Source organism: Ceratotherium simum, chromosome 11 (genome assembly GCF_057802395.1).
Source record: "Ceratotherium simum simum isolate JZ-2026a chromosome 11, ASM5780239v1, whole genome shotgun sequence".
NCBI classification, from domain to species: domain Eukaryota; kingdom Metazoa; phylum Chordata; class Mammalia; order Perissodactyla; family Rhinocerotidae; genus Ceratotherium; species Ceratotherium simum.
The window spans coordinates 13,167,013-13,179,083 of record NC_141910.1 but is presented as its reverse complement, the minus strand read 5'-3'; the positions used below and the strand labels follow the sequence as shown (position 1 = coordinate 13,179,083).

At 36.9% G+C, this 12,071-nt stretch overlaps 1 protein-coding gene across 1 annotated transcript in view; it reads left to right on the top strand.

The window, feature by feature from the left end:
• Positions 1 to 12,071, top strand: part of ALMS1 (ALMS1 centrosome and basal body associated protein) — a 226,413-nt gene that overhangs the window by 145,495 nt on the left and 68,847 nt on the right. The window contains 1 exon segment of the mRNA XM_087436571.1: positions 7,033 to 7,200. Within this exon segment, the coding sequence (XP_087292697.1) occupies positions 7,033 to 7,200 (168 nt within the window).

The window sequence follows — 12,071 nt, the reverse complement described above, 5'->3', positions numbered from 1 at the left end:
ATCAGGCTCTCAGCGGATTTCTCAACAGAAACTTTACAGGCGAGGAGAGACTGGAATGATATATTCAAAATACTGAAAGACAAAAACTTTCAGCCAAGAATACTCTATCCAGCAAAAATTTCCTTCAAATATGATGGCGAAATAGTAACTTTCCCAGATAAACAAAAGCTAAGGGAGTTCATGGCCACGAGACCCCCACTACAAGAAATACTCAAGAAGGCCCTCAGGCCTGAAAAAAAGAAGAGAAAGGGAATACAAAGCTTGGAGCAAGGAGAAAAATAGGTAGATAAACTCAGAAAAATAGTAGATCTTTACCGGAATAGGTTAGCAACCACTTAAATACCAAAATCAAAGATCAAAGGAAGTTATTCACCAAAAATAAATATAACCTCATCACTGTAAACACACACCCACAACACAAGACAGAATAAGGTATAACAAGAACAACTTATAAGGGGAAGAGGAAAGTGATTGAATTGACTTAGTATAAGGAAATAAGAGGCCATCAGATAATGGACTATCTCATACACAAGATTTTTTATACAAACCTCAAGTTAACCACTAAATAATCAAAACAAAACCACATATGATAAACAAAGAGAAAACTAGAAGAGTCATAAGACAGAACAACCAAACTGAATTGGTAGTCTGAAACAAATGAGGCAAGAAACAAAGGAATTGCAAAAGAACTGGAAAATAAGTGACAAAAATAAGTGACAACAGTAAGCCCTCATATATCAATAATTACCCTAAATGTAAATGGATTGAACTCTCCAATCAAAAGATACAGAGTGGCAGGATGGATTAAAAAGCAAGACCCAACAATATGCTGCCTCCAGGAAACACATCTCAGCTCTAAAGACAAGCACAGGCTCAGAGTGAAAGGATGGAAGACAACACTCCAAGCTAATGGCAAACAAAAGAAAGCAGGTGTTGTCATACTCATATCAGACAAAGTAGACTTCAAGATAAAACAGGTGAAGAGAAACAAAGAAGGGAAATATATAATGATAAAAGGGACACACTACTAAGAAGGCTTATCACTTATAAATATACATGCACCCAACATAGGAGCACCAACGTACATAAAGCAACTATTAACAAACCTAAAAGGAGACATTAACAACAACACAATAATAGTAGGGGATCTTAATACCCCACTTACATCAATGGATAGATCATCTAGACAAAAAGTCAATAAAGAAATAGTGGACTTAAATGAAAAACTGGACAAGATGGACCTAGTAGACATATATAGAGCACTCCATCCAAAAACATCTGACTACACATTCTTCTCAAGTGCACATGGAACATTCTCAAGGATAGACCATATGTTGGGAAACAAAGCAAGCCTCAATAAATTTAAGAAGATTGAAATCATAACAAGCATCTTTTCAGACCATAATGCTATGAAACTGGAAATCAACCACGGAAAAAAAACTGGGAAAGTGACAAAAATGTGGAGAATAAACAACATGCTACTGAACAACCAGTGGATCATTGATGAAATTAAAGGTGAAATCTAAAACTATCTGGAAACAAACAAAAATGAAAATATGCCATACCGAATCATATGGTATGATAAAGCGGTCCTGAGAGGGAAACTCATAGCAATACAAGCCCACCTTAACAAACAAGAAAAAGCCCAAATAAGCAACCTTAAATTACACCTAACAGAACTAGAAAAAGAAGAACAAACAAAGCCCAAAGCCAGAAGAAGGAGAGAAATAATAAAAATCAGAGCAGAAATAAATGAAATTGAGACCAAAAAAACAGTAGAAAGGATTAATGAAACAAAGAGTTGGTTCTATGAGAAGATAAACAAAATTGACAAACCCTTAGCCAGACTTACTAAGAAAAAAAGAGAAAAGACTCAAATAAAATTAGAAATGAAACAGGGGGGCCTGCCCTGTGGCTGAGCGGTTAAGTGCGTGCGCTCCACTACTGGCGGCCCGGATTCAGATCCCGGGTGCGCACCGACGCACCGCTTCTCTGGCCATGCTGAGGCCAGATACAGCAACTAGAAGGATGTGCAGCTATGACATACAATTATCCACTGGGGCTTTGGGGGAAAAAAATAAACAAACAAAAAAAGAAATGAAAAAGGAGAAATTACAATGAATACCACGGAAATACAAAGGATTATAAGAGAATACTGTGAGAAATTATATGCCAACAAATTGGATAATCTAGAAGAAATGGATAAATTCTTAGACTCATACAACCTCCCAAAACTGAACCAAGAAGAAATGGAGAATCTGAATAGACCAATCACAAGTAAAGAGATTGAAATAGTAATCAAAAACCTCCCAAAAAATAAAAGTCCAGGACCAGATGGCTTCTCTGGTGAATTTTACCAAACATTCAAAGAAGATTTAATACCCATCCTTCTCAAACTATTCCAAAAAATAGAGGAAGATGGAACACTTCCTAAATCATTCTACGAGGCCAACATCACCCTGACACCAAAGCCAGACAAAGACAATACAAAGAAGGAAAATTACAGGCCAATATCACTGATGAACGTAGATGCAAAAATCCTCAACAAAATATTGGCAAACCGAATACAGCAATACATTAAAAAGATCATACACCATGATCAAGTGGGATTTATACCAGGGACGCAGGGATGGTTCAACATCTGCAAATCAATCAACGTGATACATGACATCAACAAAACAAAGAATAAAAACCACATGGTCATCTCAATAGATGTAGAGAAGGCATTTGACAAGATACAACATCCATTTATGATAAAAACTCTCAACAAAATGGGTATAGAACGAAAGTACCTCAACATAATAAAGGCTCTTTATGACAAACCCACAGCCAACATCATACCTAATGGGGAAAGACTGAAAGACATTCCTCTGAGAACAGGAATGAGGCAGGGCTGCCCACTCTCACCACTCGTATTCAACATCGTACTGGAGGTTTTGGCCAGAGCAATTAGGCAAGAAAAAGGAATAAAAGGAATCCAAATAGGCAACAAAGAAGTGAAACTCTCACTATTTGCAGATGACATGATTTTCTATATAGAAAACCCTAAAGAATCCATTGGAAAACTATTAGAAATAGTCAACAACTATAGCAAAGTCGCAGGGTACAAAATCAATCTACAAAAATCAGTTGCATTTCTGTATGCTAATAATGAACTAACAGAAAGAGAGCTCAAAAAGATAATAACTATTCACAATTGCATCAAAAAGAATAAAATATCTAGGAATAAATCTTACCAAGGAGGTGAAAGACCTATACAATGAAAACTACAAGACATTATTGAAAGAAATCAATGATGACATAAAGAAATGGAAAGACATCCCATGCACATGGATTGAAAGAATAAACATAGTTAAAATGTCTATATTACCTAAAGCAATCTACAGATTCAATGCAATCCCAAGCAGAATCCCAATGACATTCTTCACGGAAATAGAAGAAAGAATACTAAAATTCATATGGGGCAACAAAAGGCCCCGAATAGCTAAAGCAATCCTGAGAAAAAAGAACAAAGCTGGAGGTGTCACAATCCCTGACTTGAAAACATACTACAAAGCAATAGTAATCAAAACAGCATGGTACTGGTACAAAAACACACACACAGATCAATGGAACAGAATTGAAAGCCCAGAAATAAAACCACACATATACGGACAGCTAATTTTCAACAAAGGAGCTAAGAACATACAATGGCGAAAGGAAAGTCTCTTCAATAAATGGTGTTGGGAAAACTGGACAGCCACGTGCAAAAGAATGAAAGTGGACCATCCGCTATTGCCATTCACAAAAATTAACTCAAAATGGATCAAAGACCTGAAGGTGAGACCTGAAACTATAAAACTCATAGAAGAAAATATAGACAACACACTGTTTGACATTGGTCATAAAGGAATCTTTTCAGATGACGTGCCTACCCAGACTAGGGAAACTAAAGAAACAATAAACAAGTGGGACTTTATTAGATTAAAGAGCTTCTACAAGACAAATGAAAGCAGAATCAAGATGAACAGAAAACCCACCAGCTGGGAGAAAATATTTCCAAAACATATATCTGATAAGTGGTTAATCTTCATAACATATAAAGAACTCACACAACTGAACATCAGAAAAACAAACAACCCGATCAAAAAATGGGCAGAGGAAATGAACAGACACTTCTCCAAAGAAGATATACAGATGGCCAATAGGCACATGAAAAGATGTTCAACATCATTAATCACCAGGGAAATGCAAATCAAAACAACACTAAGATACCACCTCACGCCCATTAGAATGGCTATAATCACCAAGACAAAAAACAACAAGTGTTGGAGAGGATGTGGAGAAACAGGAACCCTCCTACACAGCTGGTGGGAATGCAAACTGGTGCAGCCTCTATGGAAAACGGTATGGAGATTACTCAAAGAATTAAAAATAGAAGTACCCTATGATCCAGCTATCCCATTACTGGGAATCTATCCAACGAACCTGAAATCAACAATCCAAAGAGGCTTATGCACCCCTATGTTCATTGCAGCATTATTCACTATAGCCAAGAAGTGGAAGCAACCTAAATGTTCTCAACTGATGATTCGATCGAGAAGATGTAGTTTATATATATACAATGGAATACTACTCAGCCATAAAAACGACAAAATCGTCCCATTTGGAACAACATGGATGGGCCTGGAGGGTATTATGTTAAGCAAAATAAGCCAGATAGAGAAAGACAAACACTGTATGATCTCACTCATATGTGGAACATAAACCAACACATGAACAGAGAAAACTGTACTGTGGTTACCAGGGGGAATGGGGGTGGGGGGTGGGCACAAGGGGTGAAGGGAGACATATATATGGTGATGGACAAACAAAGATGTACAACCCAAAATTTCACAATGTTATAAACTATTAAAGCATCAATAAAAAAAAAATGAGATTCCTGTTCCACATCCATGTAGAGATGTTAAATCTGCAGCTGAATGTAGACAGAGTCAGTTTATAAATGTGGTTATACTCAAGGGCACCACGTAGAGGTGACACTATTCACCTCATAAACATATCCTGTTTTTTATGAAAACACGCAGGTCGGCATGAAGGCTCCAGATCTCCAATCAGAGTTCTGAAGCAATAATGTGAACTCTCTTCCTGCTCTAGACATAAATCCACACTTACACGTCCTACAGCTGTGCACAGATGCAGGATAATATGTACACATACGCTCACTGGCATGTGCACATGTGGGCAGCTACACTCTTTTTGAACTGCCTCTCAGCTTCACTGAGGTTGATTCTCTTGCTCATCCACCCACTGCTCTCAGAGACTTAATTATAGTTTCCCACCTGACTCTGAACCTGACATAGTCACCTCTTTTGGAGAACGAAGGGTGGTGGTGAAGAGTGTGCATGTGCATGCTGCTGGTGATGTGTGTACTCTGGTATCTGAAAGTATTTGTGAGGAGAATGACCCCCATGTACAGTTGTTTGTGTTGTACCATAATATATAATAAATTTCTTTCTTTTTTTTTTTTTTTGCTGAGCAAGATTTGCTCTGAGCTAACATCATCTGTTGCCACATTTTGTGTGTGGGCCACCACCACAGCATGGCCACTAATAGACGAGTGGTGTGGGTCTGCGCCCGGGATTCAAACCTGGGAGGCCAAAGCAGAGTGTGCCAAACTCAACCACTAGGCCACCAGGGCTGGCCCAACTTAAATTCTTTTAATTGAGAAAGGGACATCATTTGCCTATTTCTTCAAAAAATGCTGTAAGGGCAACCTGTGTCCTGAATGCTAGAATCTGAAGCTCAGAAGAAAGGTTTCAGCTAGAGATATGTGTTTGTTAGTCCTCAGCATATAGATAGTGTTCCATACATTGGAAATCAATGAGTTCACCCAGGAAGAGAAGAGAGCCCAGTTCTGACCCCTTGAGGAACTCCAGCATTGAGAGATTTGGTAGAAGAAAGGATACTAAAGATTTGTCAGAGAGGTAGCGAGCAAATAAGAGAAAGGGGTGCCACAGAATCTGAGAGGAGACCAATATAATCTGTACGTATGACTCAGAAGGCTTAGTAGGATCCTTGCAGTCTGTCCTGAAAAGTCCTTCATGGCTTATTTATATTTGCACTGTACTGATGAGACTGATACTTACCCAGCTCTTATTGCCATATACGTTTTAGGTGCTCAGAATGTGCACGAAGTACAGAATCCCAGATTAGAAAGAAAAAACATTTTTGTAGAAGATAATTCTCTACGAACTCTTATAAGTCCAAAGATGTTCTTTTGCCTCTTCTATGTGGCTTGAATAAACTTCTCCTATCAGTGAATATAGGAATATTGAAACATATTTTAAAAGAAAATTACTTGCAAATCTTCTGTTTCTTTATTACGTAAGACTTTCCTTTCAGTGTTTTGTCTCTTGTATTATTGTCAGATTAATCTTCCTAAAACATAGCTGATTATATTTTCCCTTTATTAAAAAATCTTTAATGATGTTGCATTTCATGTAAAATAAAATTTATACTTTTTCACTTGGTGGATTCCATGCCCTGCTGAATTTTGTCCCAAACAATTATTTTTTAATTTCTCCCACCACCCTCTTTAATGTATTCTGTAATCCAGCCTGACCACAGAAGTGTCTGCTGTTCTTATATACTCTTTGCTTTCCTGCCTCCTTATCTTTGCTAATGCTGTAACCTCTGCCTAAAATGCCCTTCTTCCTTCCTCTCCATATTTCAAAAAGCCTACTTATTTTCCAAGATAAATTTATTTTTTCCTTCCTCTGAAAACCTTCCTGAGCTGGAAATTGTCTCCCTTCTGAACTGATATTCTGCTTTATGTCTTTTCATATCATTTGCTTCTCCGCCTTGTATTGTTGCAGTTTATTGTACATATCTGACAGCTTCAGTTTGACTGACATCTCCTTCTGATTACCCTACAGCACTACCAGTGTAGTGCCTTTTTTATAGAAGTGGTTTAAGAGGTAAATTTTTTATCTTTCTTCAACTTCATGCCTATATTTGTGTTAATTATACTACTTTCCCATTTTTCTGTAGGATCCAATGATGCCGTTGCTCCAGACTTCCCTGCTCAAGTCCTAGGCACAAGGGATGATGACCTGACATCTGTTAACATTAAACATAAAGAGGGGATCTACAGTAAGAGGGCAGTGACTAAGGCATCCTTGTCAGTGGGGAAGAAACCCTTTCAGAAAGATAATGCAGGTAACTAAATTGGCTTTGTGTATTTTGCGGCTTTTTTTTTCTGTTCATCCAAAATGAGAATATTGTCAAGTCTTTATCTTTTTTCTGCTTTGTTACCCAAGCTTTTCTCCTAGCTATTTTGTTGGGTATATACAAGAAGGTAAAATATTTATAAAATCTTTTTAAATACTTCACAGATTTTGAAAACTGTAAACTTTATTTTCACTATGGGAAATAAAATATGTTGCAACTTTTGAAATGAAATAATATCCAGTCAAGTACGTTTTAGAGACTAAAATCTACAGAAAATCTTGATTAAATTGCCTCATGAATTTATCTGTCAGATGGTGCAAACTAATTTCTCATAGGTTGGATTCTGCAAGAAGGTATATGGCTCAGATAGTGTTTTAAAATTCTTTTTTTATTTTGCTGCCAAAATAAGATTTTGCACTTCCCTTGAGAAATCAGAATATCTAGTTGCAGTCAGCTTTCATTCCTCCATTGCAGTAATCAGCTGCCCCTGAGGCATGACTGTCCCCTGCAGAGAGGACATACATTCTCGTGTTTGCTTCAGTCCCACAAATCTCAGACCCAATCTGCTTCATTCATTCACCTTATCTGTCTGGTCACTCTGGGTATTCAAGTTTTCAGCTTTATCCTCAGGTATAGGCCCTACGGTTTTATAAAAGTTTTTAATATTTAGGGATCCATTTGATTTTTTTTCCTCTGCATCCCTGACATTGTACTTCTTTAGTTGATATGTGATAGTATTTAGTAAATGAAAATACCCGTAGCCACTGAATATTCTACATGTATAATTGCCTGTGTCATTTTGTTGCATTTACAGTTTTTTATTCCTGTGCATAGCTATTAGTCAAGTAGGTGCTACTGAACCCAGGGCAGTTTTCAAACATAGGGTGGCTCTGTGTTCCAGTTTTGGCATAGGGTTAATAACTTCATGTGATAGCATTAATGCCTTTATGAGGAAAATGAATGAAAGGCTGCTTGCTAAAGTACACATATTTATTCTTCCAGATAACTTTTTATTGTACTGAAAAACATTTTGAAGTCTGCTTATGAATGCCTTTTGAAATGAGAGAAAAGAAGCACATCTGCCAGCTAACATTGAGGTTGCCAAGTAAATAAAAAGGAAAATATTTTTGCAAAATGTAGTTCACAAATGAAAACCCTCATGCCCTAGGGAATCCCTTACCTGCATGCCACTAACTACATGCTAGTGGCAATTTGGTAGACATAGGTAACCCTGTGATCCCACTGTCAGACACTTGAAGAGAGGGTTGATATGGAAAAATTGGCAGGGAACAAAGTGATAGACTAAGGGAACTCCATCAGAAGTCTGCACAAAGAACTCACCATCTAAAACTCACCCCTGGGCTGCATTTGGTAATTATCACGTGTTTGAAATAAAGTCAGGCTCTGTTACCTGAAGGACCCCCATAACCTTCCATCTGTTATGGGGGTCTACTGTTACTGTTACTGTCGTTACGTTGTAATATTGTAAAATTGTAATAATATTGTAAAAGTTGTTACCAAATTTTACTTCTAAGGAAAAGCCCTCTTTCTGGCTTAATCCTACGTGGTCATTTCACCCTGAGAGAAGCCCAGCCTCAGAACCTGTCTTAAAGTATTAAAAAGGATAGAGGTGAGGATGCCTGCCTAGGGAAACCAAATAATAACCCAATACATAATAGCTAAATGAGCCCATAAAGTATGTGAAATAAAAATCTCAGTGGAAGGATTGGAATATAAAATCTCTTAGAAAATAGAACATAAAAAGAAGGGAAAGGAAAGAAAATAAGAAAATTCAAGGGGCCAGCCCGGTGGCACAAGCGGTTAAGTGCGCGCGCTCCACTGCAGTGGCCTGGGGTTCGCTGGTTCGGATCCTGAGCAGGCACCGATGCACCGTTTGTCAAGCCATGCTGTGGCGGCATCCTGTATAAAGTGGAGGAAGATGGGCATGGATGTTAGCCCAGGGCTGATCTTCCTCACAAAAAAAAAAAAAGAAAAAGAAAAAGAAAATTCAAGACTGGCCCAAAAGCTTCAACATCAAAAATCAGGTGTTCCATAGAGACAACAGAGAAGATAGAAAAGAAGGAATCAAAGGACTAGTATAGGAATAAATCCCAGAACTGAAGGATATGAATTTCTATATTAAAAGGAACTGTCATGTACATAAAAAATCCACACCAAGGCACATGACCTTGAAATTTCAAAGCGCTGGGAAGAAAAGAGATTCTTAAAGCTTCCAAAAAGAAAACAGGTCCCATATAAAGAAATAGAAATCAGACTGACATCAAGCTTTTCAAAAGCAGTACATGGTGCTAGAACCAAAGGAGTAATGCCTTGAAATTCTGAGGGAAAATTATTTCACTGAAACAAGAGAGTAGATTTACATTTTTTTAAAAAAAGGAAAACATAGGATTGAGGAAATGGGGCCAACACAGGGGAGAGGGGAAAGGAATTCCCATTGCAACAGTGGTACAGAAGATCTAGAACAAATTCAGATTGAGGACTGCAAGAAAAAAGTCAATTAGTAGAATACTTTATGTAGTAGACTATATTTAGAAGAGGGTTTCACTTCTCTTTACATCTATAAGGATAAAGTAGGGATTGGTACATAGAAACTTAGCAAATGCAAAAATAAGGCAATTAGTAACTCTTCAGGAAAAGCAAAAGTTTGTAAAAGAAAATAAATGTGATCAAAATATACTGGTTGGCTTAACTGTAAATAATAGAAACATGACACAATCATATAAACACTGAATATTGATTTAACTGATTATTGATTTAATCACTGTGGCAACTATTTACATAACATATAAACACTGAATATTAATATAGGGCTAAAACTTTTCAGAAGATTGGATGAGGGGATATGTGTGTGACAGGAGAGTTTTTGTAAAAAATAAATCCATTGATCAAAGATAGAAATCAATAGATAATTTCTGGAACTAAAAAGGATACGGCAATGTAAAGCATGTTATTTGGAAATAAGGATATCGATACCAGAAGAAACAGCTAAAGGAATTGGTGGCATTTAAAAACTGAGGATTTGAGTGAGATGGGTCAGGGAATTGCTAATTTCTGTTTAAGTCTCATGAAACGATTTGACTTTAAAAACCATGTGTAGGGGGCCGGCCTGGTGGCGTAGTGGTTAAGTTCGTGTGCTCTGCAGGTTCAGATCCTGGGTGTGAACCTACACACTGCTAATCCGGCTGCGCTGAGGCGGCATCCAACGTACAGAAAAATAGAGGAAGATGGGCACAGATGTTAGCTCTCAGCCAATCTTCCTCAGCAAAAAAAGGAAGACAGGCAACAGATGTTAACTCAGGACAATCTTCCTCGTCAAAAAAATAAATAAATAAATAAAAACCATGTGTATATGTTACTTTGATTAAATTACAATTTATTTGTCACCTCTCCGAAAAGTAAAAAGATGGAAAAAGATATATTTGGCAAATATTAACCAAAGAAAAGCTAATGAGTGATGTTAATATTGACAAAATAGAATTCAAAGCCAAAAAATATTAATATAGATAAAACAGTTTACCTCACAGTAACAAAAGGATCAAATGCACCCCAAGATAAAATTATGAGCTTATTCGCATATACTCAAACTTATATGCAGGAAAAATGACAGGACTATATAGGTAAATTGAACACACATATCTGTCGGAAACTGAGAGACCAGGAAATAAAAATAATGTTAGAGAAGATTTGACCAACAAATTATAAAAGTTTGACTTTTTATAGAGAACTTTGCAATTTTTAAACACACAGAACACTGAGAAAAATTGATAAAATTGTTTGTTTCAAAGTATTGATTTTCAAACTGATCAGCTTCTCTGACCACAGTGTAGCCAAATTAGAACTCAACAATAAGAATATAAAATAACAAAATGAAACAAAAATCCATGTGTAATGGGTTGAATAGTGTACCCCCAAAATTCGCGTCCACTCGGAACTTCAGAATGTGACCTTATTTGGAAATAGAGTCTTTGCAGATGTACTTAGTTGAGGATCTCCAAACTAAATCATCCTGGATTAGGGTGGGCCTTAAATCCAGTGACTGGTGTACTTATAAAAACAGGAGAGGAGGCCATGTGAAGACAGAAGCAGAGATTGGAGTTAAGCTGCCCCAAGCCGGGAAACACCAGGGGTCATTAGAAGAGGGAAGAGACAAGGGAGGATTTTCCCCCAGAGCCTTTTGAGGGAGCATGGCCCTGCTGACACCTTGGTTTAAGATTTCTAGCCTCCAGATGTGTGAGAGAATAAATTTATTTTGTTTTAAGCTGCCCAGTTTGCAGTAATTTGTTATGGCAGCCCTAGGAAGCTAATATACCATCCACATATTCAAAAATTCAAAAATATAATTTTAAGTAACACAGAAGTTAAAGTCATATTGGAAGTTATAACATATTTAAAACTAAATAATAACAAAGTTATTATGTCAAAATTTATAGTAGATAGCCAAAGTGATATTTAGTGGTAAAGTTATACCCTTAAATATAAACAATAAAAAGTAAGAAAGATCCAATGAAAATTCCAGCAGGTTTTTTTCCCAGAAGTTAGCAAGCTTATTGTAAAATTGATAGGGAAATACAGAATGCCAAGTATAGCCAAGGCAATCTTGAAAAAGAACAACTCTAGAGGATTTACACTATCAGACATCAAGATTTATTATAAAGCCATAGTAACTAAGACGGTGTGATAACAGACTGACTATAGAAGAGAATATTCTAGAAACAGATTCACACATATATGGACACCTGATTTATGGAAAAAGTACCACTGCAATAGAGTGGGGGAAAGGATGATCTTTTCAGTAAAATGATGCTACGTAAATTGGATATTCATATTAGAAGTAAAAA